Genomic DNA, 27629 nt, shown 5'->3' with positions numbered 1-27629 from the left:
ATGAGTGATATAAGCCTGCTGAGGGTCTCACATGCCTGAAGGGAGCATTTGCTGCAAGCATTTGGCTACAGGCTTGGCTCTTATGTTGCTGTGCTGTGTTTTGTGATGATGCCTGCACTATTAATAACAGAGTGGCGGGGGAAAGTGTCCTGTCACAGTGGAAGAAATAAGGCTGCCCTCCCAAGAAACCTGCAAGGGATTGCAGAGTACCTACATGAAAGCTTCCTGGAGATATGCATGGAGGATTCTCTGAGCATCCCTGTGCACATAAATAATCTTTTCCGGGATGAACCCAATGCTTAAACACACCAAGTACGAGGAAGCACAGCCCCACTGCCACACACACTACTTTTTCCTGCTGGTACAAGATTCTGGACTGGGGATATAACTAAAGACCTGCAATTTGCAGTACATATTCACCAGATGTGCCTTCCCTGGCATCCCGGTTAGTCACCGTTTCCTGTGTCTGGGTGGCTGCACCTGTGTTGCAAACAGCTCCTGGCTTTCAGGGAGAAGGGATACCCCCACTCACCTGCCCCCTGTTCTCCTCCTCATCCACGGACTCATCCTCATTCATCCTGGCCTCTGATTCCCCTGAGGTATCAACACTGCGTGGTGGCATAGTGGTAGGGTCTCCACCGAGAATCGCATGCAGCTCTTTGCAAAAGTGCCATGTTTTGGGTGAGGAGCCAGAATGGCTGTTAGCTTCCCTAGTTTTCTGATAAGTCTGCCTCAGCTCTTTGAACTTAACATGGCACTGCTGCGCATCCCTGATGTGCCCATTCTCCAACATGCCACGTGATATCTTCTCATAGCTATCCAAATTTCTTTTGCTGGCTTGGAGCTGAGCCAGAACAGACTCTTCACCCCACAGACCTATGAGATCCAAGACCTCAGGTCGACTCCAGGTGAGAGCACGTTTGGGACATGCAGTCGCCATGATCACTTGTGCTGGCAAGCTCTCTCCATTGGTGACGAAACAGGAAATGGGAATTGAAAATTTACCAGGGCTTGCGGGAAGGAGCTATTTCCTGTTTACGTGGCCACAGTGCAGTAGACTGCGAATGTGCAGAGCAGTCACAACAGAGCATTATGGGATACCTCCCAGAGGCCAATTATGTCAATTTACATTGCACTCTGCCTACGCTGACTCTCATTCAACCCACAAAATTCGACTTCAGCGCTATGCCACTTGCGAAGGTGGTTTTATTAAGTCAAATTTTACCACAATTTAGATTGGTGGAACTGACATGCCAGTGGAGAGGCATACTTTATGTGGTCGACATAAAGGGGCTTACATCAACCTACATTGTCAGTGTAGACCAGGCCTGAGTTTTTTGCATTTCCTAACTGTAATGTCCTATAGCAACTTTAACGTAAAGGCATCCCTTTAACTTATGTCTTGTGCTTGAGTTATCCAAGTTTAATCAACTTTCTGAGAGCCCTGGGTAAAATGGATAAACTAAGGACAGCATGGCATTTTCAACTCTGGGTAGTTTGTTCTTTTATATTATTAGAAGTCTAATTGAAACTAACAGTTGTCTCTAGTAACATAGAAGCTCGGGCAACTAAGAATGAAGACTGATTGATTGCTGTAGTTTACTGGGCCTGCTTTGTCTTAGAACTAGCTCCTGGATTGGGGGATGGGGAAGCATGTGTTGCCTTAGTAAAGCCCTCATGATAAAATGGAGAATTTTTAATTCCGAGACTCCATACTTTCTGGTTTGTGTATAATCCTATGGTTCTTAACGTGGATGTAAATACTAGTTACACATTGTTACTGATTGTGAACTGAATACTACTTGCTTGCTTACTCTTCTTTTCAAACTACCTAGCCCTTATATATTTCTGCTGAGGTTATATGTATTTGTTTTTCAGATGAGACCCTTTTTGCTCTTCCTGCTGCATCTGAGCCTCTGATGCACTCCTCTGCAGGCAAGTTCTTTCTGCTAGCCTTTTGTCTTATTCTGCACTTTGACTGTCATCTCATTAACTCCTTCCAACTAGTCTGCGTTTACTAAAAGCTAGCATGGGTCCAAGAATAGCATCTGTCTCCCAAATTCTAAGCTTGCAATCTATCTGCTCAAGATTCAAATATGCATTTATTTCTGTAGATGGCCTATTATAAACAAGCTACTGCTGTCTGTGGATTCTTGGACTCTTGATATAGGAAATCATATGATACAATTAACAGGTTAAAATTTTAAAGCATAGTTGCTCTTACTGACTAGCAAAGAGCTTTAATCAGTAATAACTTTCTGCAGTATTTTATGTATAAATGAACTCCAGAGTTATAGCATTTACTCAGTGGCCTTTCTTCTCATATGCTATTCATTAAATCACTTTTTGTAAAAGGGGAGAAAAAGACAGATTTCCCATGCGCCTGGTTAAAGTTGCCTAATATTCTTGTTGGTGATGGTTGGGTTGGTAATACTGTTCTCTGATCTTTTGATCTTTACTGTAATCTTTTCACTGCATAAAGTTGCTGCTTCTCTAACCTATTGCACACTTCTCTGCTTACTAGAAGAGGTGAAATAGAATAACATTCTAACCCTCACTTTGTTTTCATATCTAGTAATATCTATGATAGTATTTAGAGGAGTCTTTTAATAACTAATATTTTGAACCTGTCATAAAATGTGCATTAACTTTAAGAACACTTGCATTCTCTAACTTTCCTTTCTGTCCATGGTCACAGAAAAAGTTATGGACTTGCAGGAGCAGCCAGGTAGCACTATGTCGTCTGGCCAAGAGGATTTCACTGCAGTCCTGCTTGACACTGCTGCTTCTCTTCCCTCCCTCTCTCCTCTCTCAAATGATCCCTTTAAAGAGCATGCAGCCTTTGATATGCTATCAGATGGATTACCTGCAAGAGGCATTTACAATGAAAATGCAAGTGAGGTTTACAGAGAAACTAAAGAAAACGCAAGGAATCCATTTCTTGTAGAGAAAAATGTCAGAGATGTTCCAGTGATGGAATATTCAGAAGTGAAATCCCCATTTGCTAAAGCAGAAGCAGCGATCCTATCTCAAGCTACAGAAGAAAAGCTGCTAGAGGACAGTAAAGAAAGATTTAACCTAGAAAAAATCCCTGCACATCAGCAATACACATCTCCAGAAGGTCCTGTTGAATTATTTGGAAAGCACGATGAAGAAGCGTCTTCTGAGAAAGTGAAATATGATGGCAACGATCATGGTGAAAAAGTGACTTTTGAAGAAAACTCTCCGGTAAGGGAAGAATATGTAGATTTCCAGCCATTTGAGCCAATATGGGAGGTAAAAGATACTTGCCATGGAGTTAGCAGCTTGAAAGTGGTTGTTGGAAGTCACGTAGATAGCAAATTAGAAAGCAGTTTAGATGAGAAATACGATACAGATAAACTTAAGATACTAACAGTACAAAAAGATCTTGAAAAAGAAAGTGAAAGCAGTAATGAAGATCTTTCTTTCCCAAGCACCCCAGAAGCTATAAAAGAATCTTCACAAGCTTATATTACTTGTGCTAAGTTTGAATCTGCTGTAACAATTGAAGACAATATAGCTAAAGCGCTTTCTCCGTTAGAGGAGGATATGTCAGAAAATAAAACTGATGAGAAAAAAATAGCAGAGATGAAAGCCCAGATTGGCACGGAACAGAGTGATACCAGCACTGAAGTAATAGGCAGGCAGAGTCAGGAAGCTGACTATGCTAAAACAGAGAGTTTATCAGAGATGTCTGCTGACACTGCAGCAAATATGTCTGAAGGTCTTACTCCAGATTTAGTACAAGAAGCATATGAAAGTGAAATGCATGATGCAACATGTACAAAGCTTGCTTATGAAACAAAGATTGATTTAGTCCAAACATCTGAGTCATTACAAGAACCTTTGAAACCGGTTATACAGCTCTGTCCCTCGTTCGAAGGCGCTGAAGCTGCTCCATCACCAGTCTTGCCTGATATTGTTATGGAAGCCCCATTAAACACTGGAGCTGCTGCTACAGATGCTACTGCTGGGCAGCTTGAAGCCTCCCCATCAGAAGCTTTTACTCCTGGTGCTGATTATGAAAATGTAAAACAAGAGTCTGGGAAATCTCCACCGTACCAAGAGGTAATGAATGTATTGTTAACACAGACACCAAAAGCAAAGGAGGAAGCTGTATTTAAAGAACCTGATCATAAGAGTAGTGCAACTGCTGAAGAAATAGAGACTCCTTATATATCTATTGCTTGTGACTTAATTAAGGAAACAAAGGTATCTAGTGAATCTGTTTCTCCAGCCTTTATAGATTATTCAAAGACACTGATAACCGAATGTGTTTCACAACATGTGCCTGAACATATTGGGTCTTTTGAAAAAATGTCACCACAGTCTGGAAAAACTGACTTGTTTAGTGGTCAGCCAATACCTGAACTTCCTCAGAAAGAAAATGAAGTTGCATCCCTCCCTGTGGAAGATAAATCAGTTGAAAATACTGACAAGATTGTAACAGATGATGAAAGTAAGGAAGGATTTACAGATTATTCTGCTGGAAAACCCTATTTGGAATCTTTCCAACCTGAACTGGAATCTTCCAAAACCATTACTACTTTGCCCTCTGAGGCAGCTTTTACAGAAATAGCCAAGAAGGAAAAAATTCCTCTTCAAATGGAAGAGTTGAGTACTGTGGCCTATTCAGCTGATATGTCTGTTTTTAAGGAACCAAAAATAGGAGACAAAGTTTTCTTGCCCACAGAGTCATCTCCAGTCCTAGTGACAGAAGACTTTATGACATTAGTCAGTCCTACAATTGCTCCTAAACTGGTGACAAAAACTACTGACAAAGAAATATCACACACAAATGAAAGTAAACAGATTACTAATGTGATCAAAGCTGAGACAAGTCACTTGCCTTGTCCAGAACTACCCCATGATCTGTCTTTAAAGAATGTACAAGTGAAAGCTGAAGAAAATATTCATGCCTTGGAAAAGTCCTCGCAGGCTTTGGGCAAAGAAGTGCCTGAAGTATCCAAGGTGGTGTTACTGCCTACTGATGTCTCATCTTTGTCCACTGAGAAAGCGGTAGTCAGTATAGGAAAACCAGAAGCTCTTAAGAAAGAAGCTGAGAGAGAAGTTGCTTCTGTTAAAGACAAGGAAAAATCTACTACTATATTTACAGAAAAGCTGAGTAAATCCTCAGGTAATCTGCATTCACTGTCTTGCACTTCACTAATCAGCATATTTCTTTAGCTAAACTTAAGCATTAATGACTTGTTTCTTTTTAAAAAATGGATTGCTACTTGTACATTTCATTGTCTAACATATATTTCTGGTGCCCTCAGCTTAAAAATGTGAGTATTGTATTTAACATTTTCCCCATCCTGACTGCACCAGGGTTTTTTCTGTGCGTGCCTGCCTACTAGCCACTCGGGGTGGATTTCCCTTCCCCAATCTTTTCCTCTCCTCTTTCTACTGGTGGTCTGTTGGTTCAGAGCTTTTCCCTGAGCTAAGAGAACAACTTACTTCAAAACTCTTTGGTGTTCCTCTATAAACTGGGCATCAAAAGCCATTGAAACCATCTCTTACTGCTCGAAGCAATGCATGTTATATTCACATTGCTGGCTCTGTGTTTTGAGACCAAATTATCCCTCAAAGGCATGTTGCCATAGTAACCGGGATGGTGGGTCTCATAATTTATGTTGTGTGAGTTTTTATCTCAAATGCTTTTTGTTTCTGTACCTGCAGAATTTAATCATAAATCAGATCTTGGTAATTTTTCTGCAGCTGCATGTAAAACTTGTAGCTACCAAATACGCATTGATGTAGCCTTAAGCAGATAACTTAAATCTTGCTTTTTCATTGTTGTAATCAGTGAGCCTACATGTACATCAGGGGGTCTTACTATTCAGATTATTGGAAACACTGAGTAGTAAGAAGTCCAGTAATCTGTGAACATTAAAACCACTTTGTACACATACAGTAATGTTAGAGATGCCAATTTCTTATTTTTAAAACGAGCTATTACGGTAGTTAGCTGCTCTTTAGCATAGTATTTCCCTCCAATCACTTTAATTTAAAGTAGCAGAAAGGTAAAGGATAGGACTCTCGGCATTTCATGTCTCATCATTGCTACTCCAAACCATATGCCTCATTCAGTTCCAGCTCACCTGAGGGATAAAACTGTGCTTGCCTTTCTGCTGCAGAACCCGATGCTCCTTGAAAAATTCTTATGAATTATACATAAACCTGTGATTTAGTGGAAATCTACTTCGGGCACATGTAGTGGTCAGTCTTTAAACTTCAGTTTATTATTAATGTGGATACTTCTGAATCAGCAATCCATTCAGTGTATGTATCCCTATTAATCTGAATTCTGTGAACTCTTGTTTTACTACGTGCATGACATGCAGTTTTTATGCTTCATGTTGGTATTCTATGTTACCTGTGTGCAGCAGACTTCAGATTCTGTCAGGGATATGTTTTATGTATGCGTGTGTTTATAAATGTATGTAATGGCACCATTACATCATTTATCCAGGCCAAACTTCAAGAGCTTACAGTTTAAATTACACAACATTCTAAAATTAAATGCAAACTTTTTCTTTCATGAAAGCTGCTGCTATTTCTTTAAAACAAAACAAAAAGCCCTCTGCTGTCCCCTCTTCTACACTTCCCCCTTTCCCCAGATCCTACTGCTACTTAGTATAGCAGTACGTGTATTACTGCAAAGTATTCTTATGCTGTTTTATGAAATTTCACACCCAACACCAGTTGACCTCTTTGGCATTGTTCTTGAAAATCGTTTCTCATCATTTGAATTCAAGGAATCAACACTCTATTTAAAAAGTTATTATTTGGAACAAGACATTGCTAATAGACTCTTAGACTTTAAGGCCAAAAGGGACCATTATGATCACCTGGTCTGACCTGCACAGTGCATACCATAGAATCTCACCCACCCACTCCTGTAATAAAAACCCCATTCTTTAACTTCTCTGGCTGAGTTACTGAAGTCCTCAACTCATGATATAAAGACTTCAAGTTACAGAGCATCCACCATTTATAATAGTTTAACCTGCAAGTGACCTGTGCCACATGCTGCAGAAGAAGATAAAATCCCCTGGGGTCTCTGCCAATCTGACCTGGGGGGGAAATTCTTTCCTGACCCCAAATATGGCAATCTGTTTGACCCTGAGCATGTGGGCAAGACCCACCAGCCAGACACTAGGGAAAGAATTCTCTGTAGTAACTCAGAGTCGTCTCCATCTAGTGTCCCATTCCCGGCCGTTGGAGATATTTGCTGCTAGCATTTGCAGATCGCCTACATGCCATTGAGGCAGTCTTGTCATATCATCCCCTCCATAAACTTACCAAGCTCAATCTTGAAGTCAGTTATGCTTTTTGCCACCTCCCTCCCTGTTTCCCTTGGAAGGCTGTTCCAGAACTTTACTCCTCTGATGGTTAGAAACCTTCATCTAATTTCAATCCTAAACTTGATGATTTGTTCTTTTGTTCTTGTGTTCACATTGGCACTTAATTTAAATAACTCCTCCCCCACTCTGGTATTTATCCCTCTGATGTATTTATAGAGAGCAATCATATCTCCCTATAGCATTCTTGTGGGGATGGTGGTAAACCTCCACTTTTAATTTCATTATTGCCCTGATAAAAACATAAGAAAAACAATAAAACTTTTACTTAAAAACACTCAGCCATTCTGCCTAAACTTCAAGGAATGTACTACCTTTAAACCCAAATCTTGGGCAATAGCACTGATGTGCTTTCTTAATGCCTCGTATTGTACTAATGGATTATAAGAAAAGCTAGTCTTACAAAGCAGTTGTTAGTATGATCAGATCTTAAGCTCCATGCCAGAGGTGAAAATTGTTCAAGAACAGAAGTTCTTTAAAAACTGATAGTATGATGTTCAGAGTTTTGAGTTTATATATAGTGTGACTATTTTTCTGTCCTTTCAGAGATCTTTTGCCTCAAATCTCCCTTCCATTTGTGCATTGCTTGTTTAAGTTAGTTACAGTTTGATCATTTGACATGTTACATTATTTAGTGGAGGAAAAAAATCTCTCCTTGAAGATCAGTGCATACTAAGGTACTGTAACTGGGGTAAAAAGGCTGTTGCAGCAATTTATATTTTTTCCACTAGTCTTAAAGTTGATGGGATATTTTTTCGAGACCTGTCAGTTTATAGGGAAGATAGTTATAGATTGTTAGAACTTGGATGCAATTTGTTGTCAAAATTCCATTTACTTTTTCATGATTTGCACTAATCCATCTTTCATCAGTTTTCAAATTGAGGAGAATGTGGATTCAGAAGAAGGTTCAGTTAAAAATTCTCTTTAGTTTTTTATTAATTAATGTGCTGTGCTCTTTTTTTTTGCTTTGATGTCTTGCAGTTATTGTTTTTTTGTTGCCTGCGTGAAGATGTAGGTATGGTTAAGAAGCTGTAAACCTATTGGTTCTAAAACCGATTACTTTAAAATTGTATATGAATAGTTGTGGAAAGAACCTTTGTGAACCAAAGCACTAATACATACACCTGTAGGAATGCTTCTATGCTAGCAAAGGGACCTGCAGTTCACCACCTGGAGAAGTAGTGGTGATGTCTGTGCTTGTCGTAGTGCTTCCACCTTGGCTCTGTGGTACTGCAGCAGTGATGAATCATGGGTCCTAAGAAATGAAGAAATTAGTTGGTTCAGGGCTAATGCTCAGATCTGAAATTGAAAGTTCAGTTAAACTGGTGTTGCTTAATATGCACTTGTACATTTCTTCAAAGGGCTTGTGAACTCCTTGCATATTTTCTCTTGTTTACCCATGCTAATCCATGAAGGCAAACCTAAATACCAGATCATCTGCATACATCTGGTGGATTACTCTTGATATCCCTGGACCACACTGTACTAGTTGGAACTCTACAATGGATTACAAATTGATTGAATATTGCAAAATCTATTGCTTAAATAGATAACATTTTAAAGCTATCTGTCTTTTTATTTTTTATAATGGTTCCATTTTAGTGTAGGTGAGTTTAATTAATGCTGCCTAGCAAATTCCCGGATAGTTTTCCATAATTGTCCAAGAATGTGTGATCCATAATTCTTAGTACATATTTGATCACACTTCCAGAAACTCAAGTATATAATATAGCACTGTAGTGGTCCTAATAATAACAATTACATTGACAAGAATATCTGTAGATGAGGGATTTGGTGCCATCTAATGTTTGTAAATGGAAAGGGTAATTTAGTGGATAGTTTACATCCAACACAGATCTGTACAAGGGAAACAAACTCCTAAGCAGAGCAGTTCAGTAGGATATTGTCAGATAGTTTTTTGTTTTTGTTTTTTTCTTTTTTCTATCTGAAATACTTTTAGAAGTTGGGAAATGAAAAGGCTGTTACATTTCTTGATCCTCTTTGGTTTCCCAAACTTCCTTCACCCCTCAGTGTTTGAGTAATACCTACTTTTGACTTACATAGCTCCTTATGAAAAATACTTATACACTAGTAGTGTCTCCCTTAATTGTTTTTAATTTTTTAAATCTTTTTGCCCTCTTGCCCCCCAAACATACAAAGGCATTGCATATCATAAATCCGGCTGAAAGTCAATGGGAGCTATGGGTTCTCTGCACTTCTGAAAATCAGGTTCCTAACTTAGAAAGCAGTTTCTGAAAATGTTTGGGCTTAATTTCCAACTAAGAATTTCAATGCTTTTATAGTTTTGTGTGAGTCTGTCTTGTTTGTAAACTCATACCTGGCCAGGTGCACTTGGATGTAGTTCAGCCTAAATGCTGCCAGAATACCAGCACTTCAGTCTCCTCTAAATTGTCCATAGGAAGTAAAACTTAATACGCAGACCAAATCAAAGTACTAAACAGCAATCCAAAAAGGTGTTCAGCTGTTGCACATGCAGATGTTTCATGATTTTTTCATGAATCAGAGTGTTTTTACATCATGAGCGCACCAGTATGATACTTACCTTGTGCAAGTTTATAAGTCAAAACAAATAATTTTATATGAAGTGCAAAGCAAGAGAAATAACTAAATGTTATCTTGTATCAACATTATCCAGTTACTCATCTCTTCTGATTTCAATACTCAGGTCAGTAGCACAGTCAAATATAAAGAGCCGCCTAACACCTAAGCAGTACCATCACTGAAAGAAAGCTAACTGAGGAGACTTCAAAATTGCTTTGAGAAACACATTTTACGTTGTTAATCCTGATTAAATTCTCCTGCTGTAAGTGCTGTTCAGTTGAACTTATCTTGCCTCTACTACTGGCTGAAAGGTGAAAGAACACTTCCCATTCAAGATGAAGAAGCACCCCCACCCCACCCCCAGTCCTCTTCTGCAGACTAAATAAAGCCAGTTCCCTCATCCTCTTCTCATAAGTCATGTGCCCTAGCCTGCTAATCATTTTTATTGCCCTCTGCTGGACTCTCTCCAATTTATCCACATCCTTCCTGGGGGGAGGGTGTCCAAAACTGGACACATTACTCCAAATGTGGCCTCATCAGTGCTGAATAGAGGGGAATAATCACTTCCATTGATCTGCTGGCAATGCTCCTACTAATGCAGCCCAGTATGAAAAATGAGAAAAATAGGAAAAGGTGGTAAAGCACATTTTGATAATAACCAGGCTGCCTTTAAGTATAGTCTAAGGGGGGAAATCCAACTTTTAAAATTTTTTTGCATTCACTGTATTTATAATGCAATAAAACTCTTTCTAAAATAAGACTAAACTGCTGTAAAATCAAAAGATAAGATCTGAGGAACTGTATATAGCTGTGACTATAAAGATGATGACAATTTTAAAATGTGAATAAAATTACATAAGGTCCTACTTCACTTGTGATATTGTGAGAATTGCAGATTCTGCAATATTAGGCTTCCACTGCAGTTTTGACAACAGGAGCCCTGTTGTATGCATGGCTGATAGTGGGAAACCCCGCTCTCAGCGCTGGGTGGCCTACAGCAGAAAATCATGGAAGAGTAATAATGGACTTTGTCACTGAAATTAATAAGGTCTGTTATTACTTTACCACAATTTTCTATGGCTTTTCTGCAACTCATCTGCAATTTTATGACAATCTTCCTGCAATTCAAGTAGGGCCTCACTAAGTTAGTACCAGCCACCAGAGCACACTTTGATATAAACTTGTGAACTTCTCTTTCTGGTTTGTTTTTATAATATGGCACAACAAGTCTTGGCTATGATTCTAGACAGCGCTAGGGAACTTTTTGGCATGTTCCATGTTGACAAACCCAGATATTCAGAAGTCATTAATTAGGCCCAAAAATATCATGAGATTTTAAAAATATTTGGGGTTCTTCTGGATTTTGAGCCTTTAGATTATATTTGTCATGTTTTTAAACTTTTCTCCATGTCCATTAGGACTAGAAACTTACTCATATTTTAAAGTGAAAGTTCAGATTTGTGATTCCAGGATTGGGGGCTTTAAGAATAACTCAAAATATGATAAAATCACAAGCAACTCTGCATGCTGGTAAAATAAGCGGCTGTAAGACTGTATGTTTGGTAGGAAAAACCTTTCTACTGTAATACTTTTGCATTAAGATGAATAAACAGTGAGTCAAGGCTGTTTTTAAGGATTAAGGCTGTTGGGAGGTATTTCTGGTATTGAAATTTCCTTCAGTCTCTTCATGAGCTTTTTAACTACTTGATTAGAGGTGTGACGGAATGATAAATTTTTTTTTTTCTCCCGAGGAAAATAAAATACATAGTTGACAAAAAAAATTAAGGTTATATTTATATATATATATATATATATATATATATATATATAAACTTCAGTCATTTTACTTTCAAGTAAACTGTGTCAGACATCTGCATAGGTGCAGGGAGGGAATGACAAATTTTATAGAAATGTAAATTTAAACTTTTACCTTGCCATTTTTTCATGAGCAAACTATTTTGATCTTGTCTGGTGAATTCTTGCTATGAGCATGAATTATATAACCTTATATATAATTATATAATTTTATATATTATAAAAGCAAGATTGAGGTAATTTAGCCTTGTTGCAAAAGCCCCTGTAATGTGCTAGTATTGTTACATTTCAAGTGCAGCCTAGCTAGTTTGTAGGACAGCTGATTTTCTTTGTATAGATGATTTATTTTCCTAGCTTCCCCATTCCCTTTGTTCTATGTGGTACTAGCAGCAAGGAAATGGTTGCTACAGTAAGGAGATTGATCTGAAGAATTAGTGCTGAAGTATTAGTACCCTAGTTACAGATTGCACTGCGTCAGTCTCCTCCACACCCAGAAGACAGTCATGTGACTTAAGTCCTGCTGCAGTTGTGCAGCAGACAAGACTGCAGACCTCTGGGGAAACTGATGTTTCATATCTCAGAGTGTAGATTTCAGTTGCAGCTATTCTATTGGTATGCATAATTAATAATCACGGCTGGAGGGTAGATCCTGTGAGGAGAGATGGACAGTCAGCCGAGCAATTGGAAAGATAAGGGTATTTGCTATTTATTTAATATTTTGTTTAAGGTAAACATTCTGTGGTTTGTTTTTCAGTAAATGAGACTTGTAGCCTAGATTTTTTTTTTACTGAAAATATATATCTAAAGGTGTAAGACATAATGGTGAAGTATTGAAAAATGCTAAAGGTCTAGGATAAAAGGAATAAATGATGAACAACACAGAGTAATACAAATTATCTAAAACAGAAAAATAGCTTCTCTGGCACTCTGCAAGTCTGTTAACTGGTTAGATTTTTGCAGTCCTACGTAGCACAGCACAGAATAGCTAGCTTCAGTATGTACTGCACAAATGTCAAAGCAGCCCTAGTTTTAGCCAGTGTGTTGCTTTCAAAATTAAGTACTGTCAATTGTTAATGTAATCAAATTGGTAAACTAATAGGGCTAAGAGTGTCTGTCAAGTGCATTCTATGCCGTGTTGGTCCCAGGATATTAGAAATTCAAGGTGGATGAGGTAATACCTTTTATTGACAAGCTTTCGAGCTTACACAGAGCTCTTTTTCGGGTCTGGGAAATGTACTCAGTGCTGCAGCTAAAGGCTAGATGGAACATGTTGGTTAGCCTAAGTAGTTAACACACATTCAAGGGACCATTCAAAATGAAATGGCCTATTAACATGTCTCCAGACATAGGGGAGAAAGGCGGGGGAGGGGGAAGCTGGGGCATGGGAAGTTAAACGGGCTGTAGATTATTGTAATAAACCATACATCCACTATCTCTGTTCAGTCCATGTTTTTAGTGTCTAGCAAAGCTATGAATTTAAGCTCCCAGGCTTGTTTTTTGAAAGTGTTGTGCAGGTTGCCTTTGAGCATTAGAACTGAAAGGTCAAATAGAGACAAAAAATATATTTGTGAAAAGTGTTCATCCACAGGTGACATGGTGGTTTTTGTCTTTTATCGTTTTTCTGGGTGAATTCATTCAGGGGTGTAGTGATTGTCTGGTTTCACCCACACAGTTGTTGTTGGGGCATTTAGAGCACTGGATGAGGTACACACCAGGTGTTTTGACAGGCACATCTAGGCTCCATGGATGTTGAAAGTTGTGTTATGAAAGGTGTGGATGATCATAGCAGTGGAAATATATCTACAGGTTTTGCATCTGTGGTTCTGGCAGGGTCTGGTGCCACTTTGAGTTGGTATATCCTGATCTGTGGGGAGCCTGCTTCTGATGATGAAGTGGGGGTTGTTTGAAGCCTGAAGTGGGGGTTCAGGAAAGATTTATTTCAGGATGGGGGCCCTATCAAGTATGGGTTCTAATTGTTTGATACGCTGTATGGGTTCTGCAACTAGAGAGGGTTCTGCAGTTGGAGAGGGTTTATTACTGTATTGAAGCAGGTTCTCTCGAGGTATTTGGGTGACGTATTCCATGATGTGATCAACTTCTCTGATGGAGCGTCCTTGTTTGGTGAAAGCAAATTTGAATATATTAAGGTATATATCCCAGATTTTCTCCTTGAAGCATGTTCTCTGGTATCTGAGGGCTTGTCTACACTACAAAATTAGGTCAACTTAATTTAGGTCAATTTACAGTCACCACAGTAATTTAATCAGGTGTTGGTGTCCCCTACTTCTGCTGGTGGTGCGTGTCCTCACCAGGAGCACTTGCACCAACTGAAGTGGGATATTGTGGGGCACTGACAGCCCTGCAGAGCTTACAGCTGGAGGCCCCCATCACCCCGGGATGACAGCTGGAGCTGTGAGCCCAGTGCAGGGCTCAATTTCACAGTGCTGAGCCTACCAGACTTTCTTGTCAATTTCACGGCTGCTTCTGGCTAAGAGCAGCAGTGTGGGGCTCACAACTGGAGCCATGAAATTGACAAGAAAGGCTGGTAGGCTCCCTGCTGTGAAATTGGGCACATCTGGCTCACAGCTCCCTCCCCTCCCCTCCCACCCCACCCCTGGCTGTCAGGCAGGTGCTGGGCTCACAGCTGGAGACCCCAATCTGTGAGCCCTGCCAGGGGCTTAATTTCACAACAAGGAGCCTTTCTTGTCAATTTCACAGTTCCAGCTGAGAGTCCTGGGAGACTGAAATTGAAGAGAATGCCAGCCAACTGCTTAGCCCTAACTACACCAGCATAAGTGCTGTTCCTCTGGTGGAAGTGGAGTTATGTCAGTGTAGCAGGACGCTTACTTTGGCGGAAGCAGCATTCTAGTGTAGATGCTGACCTAGTTAGGTTGACATAATATAGCAGACTTTCTACTTTTATTGTCTATTTAGATTGCTTTAAAATATTGACTGTTTACAAACTCTCATACAGCATCACAAATAAACTTTTTTTATGACTAAATTTCAGAGTTTGCCAGCATGATCAACAAGAGTTTTAAATAAATAAATAGCTAGGCTTAAAATAGTGTGACCTTTGTCCCGGTAACCACCAATCCATGTTCACTCTTCTGCATCTCTGTGGATCATTTTTAGGTACTTTTGAGCATAAGAATTTAAGTCCTATTTGTATGTGTGAGCTTAGGACAAAAATCTGATTGATAAGCTTTTTTAGATTTAATAATCTATACACTCAAATAAATAATTCCTCGAAGTTGCCCTGTTAAGTTTGATATTGGTATGTCCAGAGTTTGACTATCTTTTACTTCTGAGGGAATTCTGCACCAAAAAATTAAAAATTCTGCTCACAATATTTAAAAATTCTGCAAAATTCTGCATATTTTATTTGTCAAAATAACACAATATATCACGCCAGTTTAAATTATTTTGATAATTTTTTTCAAAATGCCTGTCAGCAAGAATTTCTGTGACAATACAGACAACAAAAAGATTCAGGAAATGTTTTTTGACAAATAGATTCCTTACTAGGCATATTAATACAAAACGTTGAGTAAATAATTCATTTAAACTAAACGTATTTCCCGCATCCCTCAGAAGCAGTGCAAAGGCTTGTGGGGAGTTGGGTAATGGAGAGCTGAGGGAGAGGGAAGTATTGCTGAGAAAGGAGCCTGAAAGTGAACCTGGGGTGTTGTTAGGTGTGGGTAGAAGAAGTATGAAACAGTTTTTTTTGGGGGGGGAGAGGTTTGTTACGGAGTTGGGGGCCCTCACCCATGCAGATGCTGGCTGACCCATTCAGTCAGGTATACCTGTCCCTATCCCCATGTGGCCTTCACCCTCCTTCCCTCATATGGCCATGCATCCCCACCTGTCTCCATGTGTCACTGCACCCCCACTCCCATTCAGCCCCTGGCTCATGTTGGCCAGCCCACAGGGGGGAGGGGGAGTCACGGCCCCGGCCATGGCTCCTGACCACAGATCCCAGCTGTGACTCCACTTCTGGCCCCGGCCACCCTCTGCCCTCATTCCCTGTCTGTCCCCTGGTCAGCTCTGCCTCTAGCCCCAGCTCCTCAGATCCCCAGTTCTGACCCCAGCTTTGCCTTCAGCCCAAGCTCCTCTTCTGAGGAAGCCTTGGCTGTGCAGTAATGGGGCAGGACGGGGGGAACAGACAGATTCCATTACTGGTAAGAAAGGGGCCGACAGGAAACATTTGGGCACCACTGCCTAGCCCTTTGGAACAGAGGTGACCTGTACCTACTGATAGTGAGGGTGGTGGGGGGGATAATTTAAATGTCCAGCCATCCCCAGAACAGTTCGAGTCATGCTCCTCTACCACCACCTCCTTACTCTGTCTCCCCTCATGGAAAGCAGCTGCCCCGCCCTGCAGCTCCCAGCTGTTGCTCCTTTCTCTCTCAGCAGGGTGTTGGCAGCTGCTATGCAGGAAGGAGACGGGGCCACACCATGTGACTGAGTGGGGTGGCAAACCCTGTCAAAAATCTGGGGGGCACGTGACCCCACGTGCTCCCTCACACATTGCCTCTGCTTCTCAACCCCAGTCTGTGACACCCCCCAGCAATCCTATGTGCCCCACTGTGCCTCCCCGTATCCTGTTCTGTACCTCACCTGGCCCCTTGGTCAGGGTGCTGTGAGGAAGGCAAATATCTGCAGGGGACATTAATTCTGTGCTTGCATAGTGGCACAAAATTCCTCCAGGAGTATATTTTTATAACTGGCTTTCCAAGTTCATATAGGTTTTCGGTTGTCCCCCCCCTCCCCACCCCAGTATATGCCAGCTACCTCACATCCATGAGATACCCCCACAATAACCATCTGTGCACGTGTGTGTACAGCAGATAGTGATGGGGTGGAAAAAACCTTCAGTTAGATGATAACTTTCAGTTTTTAAGCCTTCTGTTACAGGTTCTACATTTTTAAAGTATGGAAAATCCTTATTAGTATCGTTTGCAATGTTTGTTATATAGTAAACACTATTGCCAACCTCAAGCATTCAAAACCCCATGTGTCAGGTCAAAAAAAAATTGACAATTTAAAAAGTTTTGTTTTTTGTTTTTTAATTTGCCTTTAGGGTGTTGAGTCTTCAGGGGACTCCCAGACCATGTTTTTAAATTTTTCTCTGCAGTCATGAGAAACTTACTGTTTCCTTCCTCTCCCCATCCCTTTTTATTAAATGAATGCTGAGATACTCATGTAATCATTCCAGAATATGGGTCTCTAAAAAAAATATTATGAGATTTGCACTAAAATAATGAAAATTAGCAATGCTGTGTAAAGGGAATGGTGTTCCATCAGTAAAGTTAATTTAGGTCTGGTGTTCACACTTTTTCCCTTCCTTGCCTCCTAAATCAGTGGTCCCCAAACTTTTTGTGTGGTACCCTCCTTGCCCCTGTCTGTGCTGTCCCCCCAGGAGCCAAGGCCAGGAATGGGGCCAGGGTGGGGCTTGGGGCTGGGGCTGGGACTGGTCTGGGAGCCAGGGGCTAATGCCGGGGCTGTAGGTGGAGGCAGGTCTGGGGCCTCGAACAGGGCCGGCAACAGAATTGCTGTCGGGCCCAGGAGCAGAGCGACAGCCGGGACACCAGTCAGGTGCAGGGGCTGAGGCTAGGGGGCTGCTCTGGGTCCGGAAGTGGAATGGGGACTGAGGGTAGAGGCAGGGCCACAGCCTGGCGGCGGTTGGGTGTGGAGCTAAAGCCTAAGCAGGGCTGGGTGGTGCTTCCTCCCTGCCCCCATAGGGGCTGGCCTGGGTCCTGCCGCGCACCCCCAAATGTTTCTCCGGGGCGAGCCCCACAGTTTGGGGAATCTGTCATAAATAGTTATACTGGTGCAACTGGACACAGGATGCCTTATTTCGCTTCCTGTACGGCACAAGCTGCTATACCAGTGTAAGCACTCTTACACTGATATTACTGCATCCACACTGGGGAAGTTGTACTGCATTCTTTATACTAATATAGTCATTTTTGTGGGTAGAAAAGGCCTTAAAAAAACAAAAAACTGCCAAACGCACACATTTGGTTTTTTTAAAAAAAAATTCTAGATGTAAAGTCATTCTTTTACATAACGAATCAAGATGTACATTTTCAGCACAGTCTCCTTACATGGGCTTGAGGGGAGATCTCCGGGTAGCATGAGCAGGTGTGAATGTGGGTGGAGGGATATGGTCCTTTCAGGCCTCCCAAGAGCGGTGCTTCACCACCTTGCTATGGATGACACACCTGACGCAGGAGTGTGGCTTCAGGTAGAGCGTGGGCAGCACGTACAAATCAATAGGGGGAGACAAAGTGAGCTGGGAAAAGCAGGTTGACAAATCACTTCTATTTTACTCTGCTTTTTCAACTACACGTCCTGTGTCATTGGTTTTAGGTCTCCATGCAAGGACCGGATAAAGTTCTTGAAGCCTGTTAGTGCTGTTCATGATAAGGTTTGCTACAGGAGATACAGATATCTCACTTCAGAGAGGACACACGTTTCTATCCTGCTCTTCCCTCGTATTCCAGGCTCTGCTGGTCTGTGAAATGTGGGGCAAAGTCCAGAAACTGATTAGACCACTAGTCTGGTCCCAAAATAAATATACCTTTCGACATACCCACCTGCTTGCTTTTTTTTTTTTTTTTTTTTAAATAAATACCAGTTTGTTTTAAAGCTTGTTTGCCTTGAAAAATCAAATTTAAAACTAAAGAACATTTAGAAGCTTCATTGTACCTGGGGTTTCCAATTTAAACTAGAACTTGCTAATAAAACTCTGTTCAATTTAGGGCTAGTCTAAACAGTTTTTGTACCACTATAATCCTGTCTGTTTAGTAGGTGATACAGGTATAGCAGTACAGTCCCAATGCAGTTACACCTGTATAGTCTATTTAGATAAATTTGCCTAACTGCATCCACACTCAGGGGTTGTACTGGCTTAATATTTCGCTTTCTAAACCGATGGGGGTTACATTGGTACAAAAACTGGGGTAGACCAGCCCTTAAACTGAATAACAAATTCATATGCTCAAAAATTCTGATTTATTTATTTATTAAAATCACTTCCCACAGTCAGCCTTGTCTCTTTTATAAAACTCTCTAAAGAAGTAATGCTAGGATGAACAAACGAGGGGTGGGGGGAGAACACCTTTCTGCCCTCTGTATCTATGCCACATGAAATTTGACTTTTTGGCTTATCATTTTACTGAAAACCAGAGTCCTAATTATAACTTAAGTTAGATGTTGGAAAACAAAAAGTGATTTTTTAAAAAACGTTAATTTTGTAATTGTTCAGGGCGCCTGAGGCTTTGGGATAGGTGCCTCTTGTTTGTATACATATTGAAATGAGGGAAAGAGCTGTTACATTGGCTCATAAATGCAAATATTTTTCAGGTAGTATTTGCCTTCCAACTTTGGAATAGTCTAGGAATTATGGTGGGCTTCTAGTGTTCTTTGGGCACTTACTCTGGACAACCCTTTTTTGGACAAATGACCAAAGACTAAAACATTTGATGTTACTCTGTGGCCCTTTTATATAATTTAGGCTAGTATAGAAATGCGTGACTGGACAACACGAACTCCACCAGAGCAACAGGCCTGTAGGCCAGGCATAAAGTCACCTCTGTGCAGTCTGTCCCACATGGTGTGCTGGGGCAGGAACAAGAAAGCAATGGATAAGGGAAAGGAGGAGGCATGTCCTGAATATAATTGTGGCTCCATGGGCCAGCAGTGTGGTGCATTTTAGAGCTGAATCAGCTCCTGGCAGCCCCTGAGCAGGGCAGATTGCCTCCTTTTGGCCCCTGCAATGGCCTCTGGGAGAGAAATATGACCCTTTGACTTTACAGTGCTCTCAGAGCAAATGTCTATGAGTTTAATGCTGCTTCTTAGGGCTTGTCTGCATGGGAACATCCAGGAAAATTAATCTGAAATGTGTTAATTTGAAGAGGATTTTTTGAATCACATTAAATCCCTGTGCTGTTCAGAATTAAAGTGGTGTTAATTCACTTTTAGTCTGAATTAGATTGTTCACACAGGGATTTAATGAAGTTTAGCAAATCCACCTCAAATTCACATCTTCAGTTAATTTGGATTAATTTTCCTGAATGTCCCTGTGTAGATAAGCTCTTAGTAGAAGGTTCAGTCTACACTACATAATTTGAGTATACCCCTATAGTGTCATTCCACTTACACAAGCTTAAAATTAATCATGGGACATGAGACAAGATTAGAGGTCAACCAGTGGAGTTTTGTGGTTGATTGGACCAAGCCATACTTCAACTATGTTACTGAATCATTTTAGGGCCTGTCTACATTACAATTACAGTTGAGTCAGGGCTCTGGTTACAACACTGTTCCAGCTTGCAGTATAGAAGGGACTTTAATCGCCATCTGTAACATTAATGTTTAATTTCCACTATGGACAAAGATTAAAATCTGGAGTACAGATTGGAACTGCATTGTAGCCAGATCTGCCAACATCGTAGTAATTGTAACACAGACAGATCCTTGCAGAACTGTGAAGGTCAGAGATGTACCATGATTTGGTTATATGATTGAGTCATGGGTTCAGAGCCAGGACCAAATCAGGTTATAACACGTTTCAGGGTTAATGCTCTTATGACCATCACCGATGTACACATTTTGCTAATGTAGCCATCCCTTAATTTAAATATAAGAGCACTGGACTGAAGGCTTTCATTTCAGTGAAAGGACAATGAGATCAGTTTATTTTTGGTGTAGTCTCAAAACTCACCACTATCTTGCAGTCACTGTTGGGTTGGCTTAATTTTGTGTCAATGGTTTTATTGGCAAATATGGATTTAAAGCAGGGTTCTTTAATTTGCAGTCCTCAGTAACCTGCAAACTCCTGTAAATTAGCCCACAGAGGAAATGGCACTGTCCTGCTTCTTCATTCCTACCTGCCTCTCGTTTGTAGCTAGTTTGATCTCTCTGCTGATAGCTCCTTCTTGGCTTTGACTGCCTAATGCTCTTTCACAGAAGATGCTGCAATTTATGAAGGCCTGGGTGGTACTTCCTTGGAAACAGAATGAGGCAGCCAAGCATAAAGGAGAAAGAGGATCTTTGTATCCAGAAAATCTAATTGACATAGAGGGTGTGATGGCCAAGCTTCTAGCCCACATCATACTTGTTCTTCAGCCTGTGTTGGTCCCCAGAGCCAGTTTGAATACACCTGGTTTAAATAAAAACAGCTTTATTTTTTACTTCGTTTTTTTTCTAGTGGTCTTTTAAGCAGAAAACAACATTTTGGAGACTACAGTCATATATTTATATATTTTTAAGTTTTAATTTGCCTGATTGGAAAATGGTGCTATAGTAAGGGTTAACATAAGACCTTCAAAGGAATTTGCCCATATAAGGTAATATAATAATGTACTGTAGATGGTTGATTTTACAAAAACATTCCACGCTATAGATGCCTGTTAAAGCTGCAGGTGTTCAACACTTCTTAATGGATTCCTGTCTTTGTACACCAGCAATTGTAATGTCAAGTCAAGCAGTTGTCTGCAGCTGTAAGTCTTTTTTTATTGGTATTTGAATGAAACAGTCATCAAGAATTTTAACTTAATTGTCAGATTACAGGAGGGTACTTGAGAAATGTTTCCTAATTCATATATTCAGTCTCTTAAATGAGACTTGATTTTGTTCTTTCTTTGTTCATTCCTTTTTTCTAAATAGAAACTTTATTTGACCCTTTTTTATACTAGAAATCTTTTTTTACACTAGATGTAGAGTGCTTACTTGTCCTAGTCAGTTGCAAAGATCTTTGTTTTTTTTTTTTTTAATGCTTTAACTGCATTCCAAGGACTTACAGGAGAAACAGCTATTGGCTGAAAGCTTAAAGCATTCTGTGTTAGTCAGTGAGGCTTCTAACTGTAGTAGTGAGACGGCAGGCAGTTGCGTATATCAGTTGACCTTTAAATACCCTAGCCGGAAGTGAAAAGGTTCTAGCTTGTCAGCTGTACAAGATCTGGGTGCATGCAGGCAAACTCAAGATGGATGCCAAAATTGGTTAGTCCTTTTTTGTGTTAATATATTTACATGAATTTAAAACTCTCTTGTGAATCCTGAGGCTTTTAATTTGTTCAAAAGACAAAAACAGTTTCTTGTGGCTCGTTTATTTTTTGAAAGAGGATTTTCAGGTGAAATATATAAGCACTTACTTTTCTGACAGTAACAGCTATTGAAACTGTTCAGCCTTAAAAATAAGAACCTATGATTGCTGAATTCTCTGAAGTCTTTTCTGTCCGCCTCTTATCACGGCATTTGCTTTAAAGGCAAAATGTAATTGGATGAGTTCTGCATGTGAGGCACCAATGCCAGCAGTACTATTTTTAGATGAGCCAGATGACAATTCGTGCTTACCATATGTAGGCAGCTGCACTTGCTTTAGAATAGGCCTGGAATACTTACATTGAAGGGCTGAAATTATAGTTTACACAAGTGTAAATTTAAGCAACCAATTTGCATAAGGAAGAATACTGTTTGGGGTATCCCTGAGTATGTTTACCTTTTGTGGCTATACTAGCGAGCAGGCTGTTTCCACTAATACACAGTTTGGATTTTCTAAATTACCTTCTCTTGGAGGTGTGGAAGAATTTAAAGCAGCTTTCACCCTTCATCAGTCACCTGGGCTAAAAGACACAATTCCATTCTGTAGCTGTTTTACAACATTGCAATAGTGTAAACATTTTTTAAAAATTCAAAATGAAACAATATACTTGTGGGATTAGCACTGGGGCTTATATGGTACTTCTCATTTTGAAGGGGATAAAGCAGAGCGTGTGTAGGGGAAATGTAAAATGCAAATCCAGTTCCAGGTCCAAATGAAGAAAGGGAGTAGATTGGTCACCTCAATCTAAAATCATTTGTGCACAAAGTATTTGAAGCTAGATCTCTAGTTTTTTGGAAGACAGTATACAAATGGACCCTCATGGACTACTCCGGTTTTAGAATATCTCCCTTTTCAGTGAATATTATTGGGGATTTTCATGACGGCTGAATTATTGCCATGACATTTAATATAATTTTAACTGTGCAGATGCAGTTCTTTATCACTGTTACAAACTGTCCCTCTAAAGAGACAATAACACAGTATTAATGCGGATCCTCAAATTAAAAAAATCATGATGATGGAACTCTTGGCTATATTTATAATCCAAAACTCTGCTGAATTTTACCATGTTTACGATATGAGGAGAAAAAAGGCAAGAATAAAGTGAAGAGAACATCTCATTTAATGAACTGTATAGAAAGGGGGGTGGAATAGAGCTTATAACTACAGTATTTGTAAAGAATATGAAATATCACCATGATGCTACCATAGTCCATACTGTAGACTGTAGATTTGTAACCATAACATTTTTACAGCAATTTAGCTTAAATAACTGAACCAAATATTTGCAAAGGGTGAGATTTTCAGAAACACTTAAGTGACAAGTTCTGTTGAAAATACCTAAACTTCGTAGATATTTGGAGCATGGGCTAAAGCCCATTGAAACCAATAGGAGTCTTTGCACTGACTTCAGTAGGTGCTGGATCAGGCCATCAGGATACATCTACACTGCACCTAGGAGTGAGTCTCCCAGCCTGGTAGACAGACCCACCTTGGCAAGGCTCAAGCTAGTGCACCAAAATTAGCAGTGTGGACATTCTGACTCTGGCTGGAGTGGAGGCTCTCAAGCCCACTAGCACAAGTCTCTCTACCAGGCTGCAGTGTGGACAAACCCTAACTGTGCCCATGACACCAGATCAGTCTTTCAGAGACTAATCCTGCTAATACAGGTAATTAACTAGAGACACGTTAGTGGGCATATAATATATATATATATTTAAACCAAAACATCTAATTTTGGGGTTGTAGCTGGTACAGAAGGCACGCTCGAAACCTGTGGCCTGACTTCCATGTATGTCACCATTCTCCTTTTTTTTTTTTAAACTTGCTTGCTCTGGTGTGCTTTTTCCTTTGTTAAATGGAAAATAGAAATGATGCTGTCAGGTAATGTTAACAGAGGCAGTATGTTAATAGCTTATCCACAAAAAATGCATAAATATTGGAGTCAGAGTTGTTCTTTTCTCGGTACAAACTGTGGGAAATAGCCATCTGAATCTTAAATGTTATCAAAAATATAAAGTTACCAACATTGTCAATTTTTTAGACGTTTCAAAGCGTAGAGTTGTCTTTCCAACACCAGCTGATCAGTTCAAACTTTGTATTGAAATGGTTTCATAGTATTGAAAGGAAGGCTTCGGTTCTAAAAATGTTTATGCATGCTCATAACTTCACTTGTATGAATAATTCTATTGACTTTGATGGGATTACTCATGATAGTGAAGTTATGTGAGTACACAGGAATTAGCAAGATCTGGCCCTAAGGCAGCATGTAATTATTTAAAGCTAGTGCATAGAAATTTCCATCAGATTATACACAACCCAGTGTTGTTCCAACTGCTTATTTTGTTCTGAATTACTATAGGGATTTGTTTTGGATTGTGATTGTTTTGTAGGCAGGGTAAAATTGTTATGGTATCCAAGATGCTGTTCGAGTGCTAAGCTCACATAAAGTGTAACACAACCAAATTCAGGCAGATAAACTGATGTCCCTGTGGTTTTAGAACAGATAATAAACATAATAGTGCTTCACATTTTGAAAAGACTGTATAAACACCTGATTAGCTAACATTATTTATAATGCTAATAAGGCTTTTTTCTTTTACCCTTTTTTATTGGGCTTTGTATCTAATAAATTGTACATTATCACTTATTGATGGAGGGGGTTGATGTGGAAGAGAAACTATTTTTTTGCAAATGAAATCAGCTGTGAAGTCGGGACACATCCAGGGTAAGTTTTGAGTTGCCTATCACATAGTATTGAGAAGTGTATAAAAACAGATTAGACCAGATACCCCTGCATGGCTGTGTATGCCATAATGATGGTTCTCACTAAGGCTATGTCTACACTAGAGACCTTAAGTGGCACAACTGTACCGCTGCTGTAAGGTCTCCTGTGTAGCTGCTTATGCCAACAAGTGGTGATAGCTGTGTTGGCAGGAGAATGTCTCCCGCTGCCATAGTGCTGTCCACACTGGCATTTCTGTCGATCAGGGGTATGGTTTTTTTACATCCCTGACTGACAAAAGTTTTACCGTTTTACTAGACATAGCCAAGATCTCTGACACTTAACAATGCAGCAGACTCAGCCCCAGAAAGATGAAACTTTGGATGGCTATTTTAAGCCAGTGACTAAAGATTTACCCAAACAGCAGTTATAGTCTGAACAGTACCACTAAAAATGGCTTTCTATGGTGATTGTCTCATTGAGAGAGATGTAGAAAAAATATGCTCAGTTTACAAATAAACCATTTTGCAGACCATTGGCCTGCAAAATTATCCTTGACTGGAAATCAAGCTGGATTCTCTTGAGGTTCCTTCCAGCCCTACATTTCTGTGATTCTTACTAACTTTGCATCAACATAATCACCAGCAGTAAAGGTGATGCAAGCCTAATTATGCCTTCAGTTAGTTACCTTTGTGTAACCAACCCCATTGTCTTAAAATGCTGCCCTTAGTGACACCTGTGCACTTGCCTCTCTTGGGTTTACACAGTTGTTGTGGTTTTGAATTCAGTCAACAATTCTGTTGATTAGCCTCAAGAAGAAGCCGAAATCTCCTTGCTGCGTTGGGTGCACTGAGCTACAGGAATAAAAAGCAGTAAAAACTTGTCACGGAAATAACTCAGAATGTTCACAGAGAACAGATTAATTGAGTAAGATTTAATTTTGATGTAGTCTCTTTTCAGGACAGAACTGTACTTTAATTTTAGCAAATACATGTGGGATAATTCCAGCAGTCCAGAGTCCAGTGCAAAATCCGTTCTAACTCATCCCAGAATGCTTATGGTTTATAATCATAAATTTCTAATAATTTAGAAATGAGATATCGGGTTCAATTATTTAAGACTTTTTAATATTCAAATTAAAGAAATGCACATTTGTTGTATGGCTGCACGAGGTCTTGTATTCTAATTTCCTACCTTTTGACTTGTAGTTGTTGACCTCCTTTACTGGCGAGACATTAAGAAGACAGGAGTGGTATTTGGTGCCAGCTTGTTCCTGCTGCTTTCGTTAACAGTGTTCAGCATTGTGAGTGTGACAGCTTACATTGCGCTGGCCCTTCTTTCCGTGACGATCAGCTTCAGGATATACAAGGGAGTTATCCAGGCAATTCAAAAGTCGGAAGAAGGCCACCCATTTAGGTGAGGTTTTTCTTTAATACCAAGTACATGTTTGTTGGAATCGCACTACAAATGCAGGTAACTGCATTTAAAAATGTATACCGCACTGATGCATGGCAGCCTAAACAGCCTGAATACTGTACAGTCTGTCTCCCTCAACTGAAGCTATTCTCAAACACAGTTGTGATTTTTCACAAAAGAATGTCATTGAATGGACACAAGAAATGGGAAGGAAAATGGATTAAGACTGTCTGGCATAGTGTATTTCTTCAAAAAGGCAAGAGAGAGTCCAGTAGCATCAAGTTTTATATATTTGTTTCAGTTTGGTTCAATGACTTACACATTAGTACTTGATGGAGCACTTCAAACATGCACTGACATCAGGTAATATACTATTTTGAAAATGTGATCCTTGTATACCTGTAAAGGAACTTCTCATTTGGTAAAGATTAGTAAGTACCGCAGGAGGTATGTCCCGTTGCTAATTATTCACGTTTTGTTATATACCTCTTTCTGAAATCTTAATAGCATGCTTATCTCTTACTATGCTAGCATGAATGTGTAATGATGCATCTGCATTCTAGATGAGTCCATTTTGTTGGACTATAATCCATTTGTTAGGTGCAATATCCGGGTTCATTATGACCTGATCAGTACATAAATCTGAAAACTTGAATTCTAATGAGGAAAACTATAAACAATTAGAGTAATTTCTGAAGACTTGGATGACTGAGTTCATTGAAATCCCCAAAGAAAACAGATGATTAACTTGTTAAATAATAACTATGCCCACTCCCAAAGATGTGGAGTGGGCATAGTTCATGTGGTGTAGAAATTTGGGCAGCCATAGTAGTGCACCTTACTGTAGAATTATGTCTTTAATGCCTTAACATGAAGTTTACATCTCTAAAGTAATTATTAAGAGTGCACGTTTCCTATTCTCACAACCAGCCACGCCATCCAGCAACTGCTTTCCTCGTCTGCCTTCCAAAATATGGCCCAGTCTTCTCTTCTCCTCTTTCATTTCCTGAGTTTAGTTTTCTTCTTCTGCCTTTTTTTTTCTTTTTGTGTATTATTGCCAGTTTCATTTTCCAGATAACACTGATGTGTGGTAGTTTTTTGGTTTTTTTTAAACATCTCCATGGGGACAGATTCAGACTTCCAGTGGAAGAGACTCTCAGGGTCAGTTCGCCCTCCCTTTTGGAATCTCCTCATCTGCAGTCTGCAAATGCTTACAGAGGTGGCCAGTCCACCCCTAGAAGGCAACTACTGACTGCAATAAGCTGTTCCTTTAAATTGGGGTGGGTGAAAACTCGAAGAAGGGGCAATGTTACGGTGCAGACAGACAGATCAGCAAAAATACATCTGTGGCTATAGACATTAAAAACACAGACTCGCAATTGTGACAGCATTCAGCAGAGCAATACAAAAAAGGGTGCTGCCGGGCCTTAAAGAAGCTACTTTAAAAGGGAAAGCCTTTGATTGATTTATAGGAACAGTCTGCTGGCAGTTGGAGTACTCTGAATGCAGCTTCCCTATTACTGGTTTTCAATAAGTACAAACTGGTTTATAATAAGTACATAGTAAAATCCACAACATTTCTAAGATCTGACCTTTTCTTTCTGTCCATACA

General features: G+C 40.0%; 1 protein-coding gene across 6 annotated transcripts in view; it reads left to right on the top strand.

Moving 5' to 3' along the window:
• RTN4 (reticulon 4) overlaps positions 1-27629 on the top strand; it is a 60026-nt gene that overhangs the window by 21090 nt on the left and 11307 nt on the right. Inside the window, exons 2-4 of one of the 6 annotated variants that reach the window (XM_067565158.1) lie at positions 1879-1935; positions 2699-5158; positions 25810-26017. In XM_067565158.1, coding sequence (XP_067421259.1) covers positions 1879-1935; positions 2699-5158; positions 25810-26017 — 2725 coding nt within the window. Of the gene's footprint in view, positions 1-1878; positions 1936-2698; positions 5159-12294; positions 12461-18140; positions 18364-20741; positions 20924-21688; positions 21774-25809; positions 26018-27629 lie in introns of those variants that run through there. The other 5 variants (XM_067565159.1, XM_067565160.1, XM_067565162.1 and 2 more) reach the window with 5 other exon arrangements.

The sequence above is a fragment of the Emydura macquarii genome, unplaced genomic scaffold (assembly GCF_026122565.2).
Source record: "Emydura macquarii macquarii isolate MOO-44397 ecotype Brisbane River unplaced genomic scaffold, CSIRO-AGI_Emac_v2 contig_2676, whole genome shotgun sequence".
Lineage (NCBI taxonomy): Eukaryota > Metazoa > Chordata > Testudines > Chelidae > Emydura > Emydura macquarii.
Note: the sequence above shows the minus strand (reverse complement) of the source record. Positions and strands in the feature narration are given on the sequence as shown.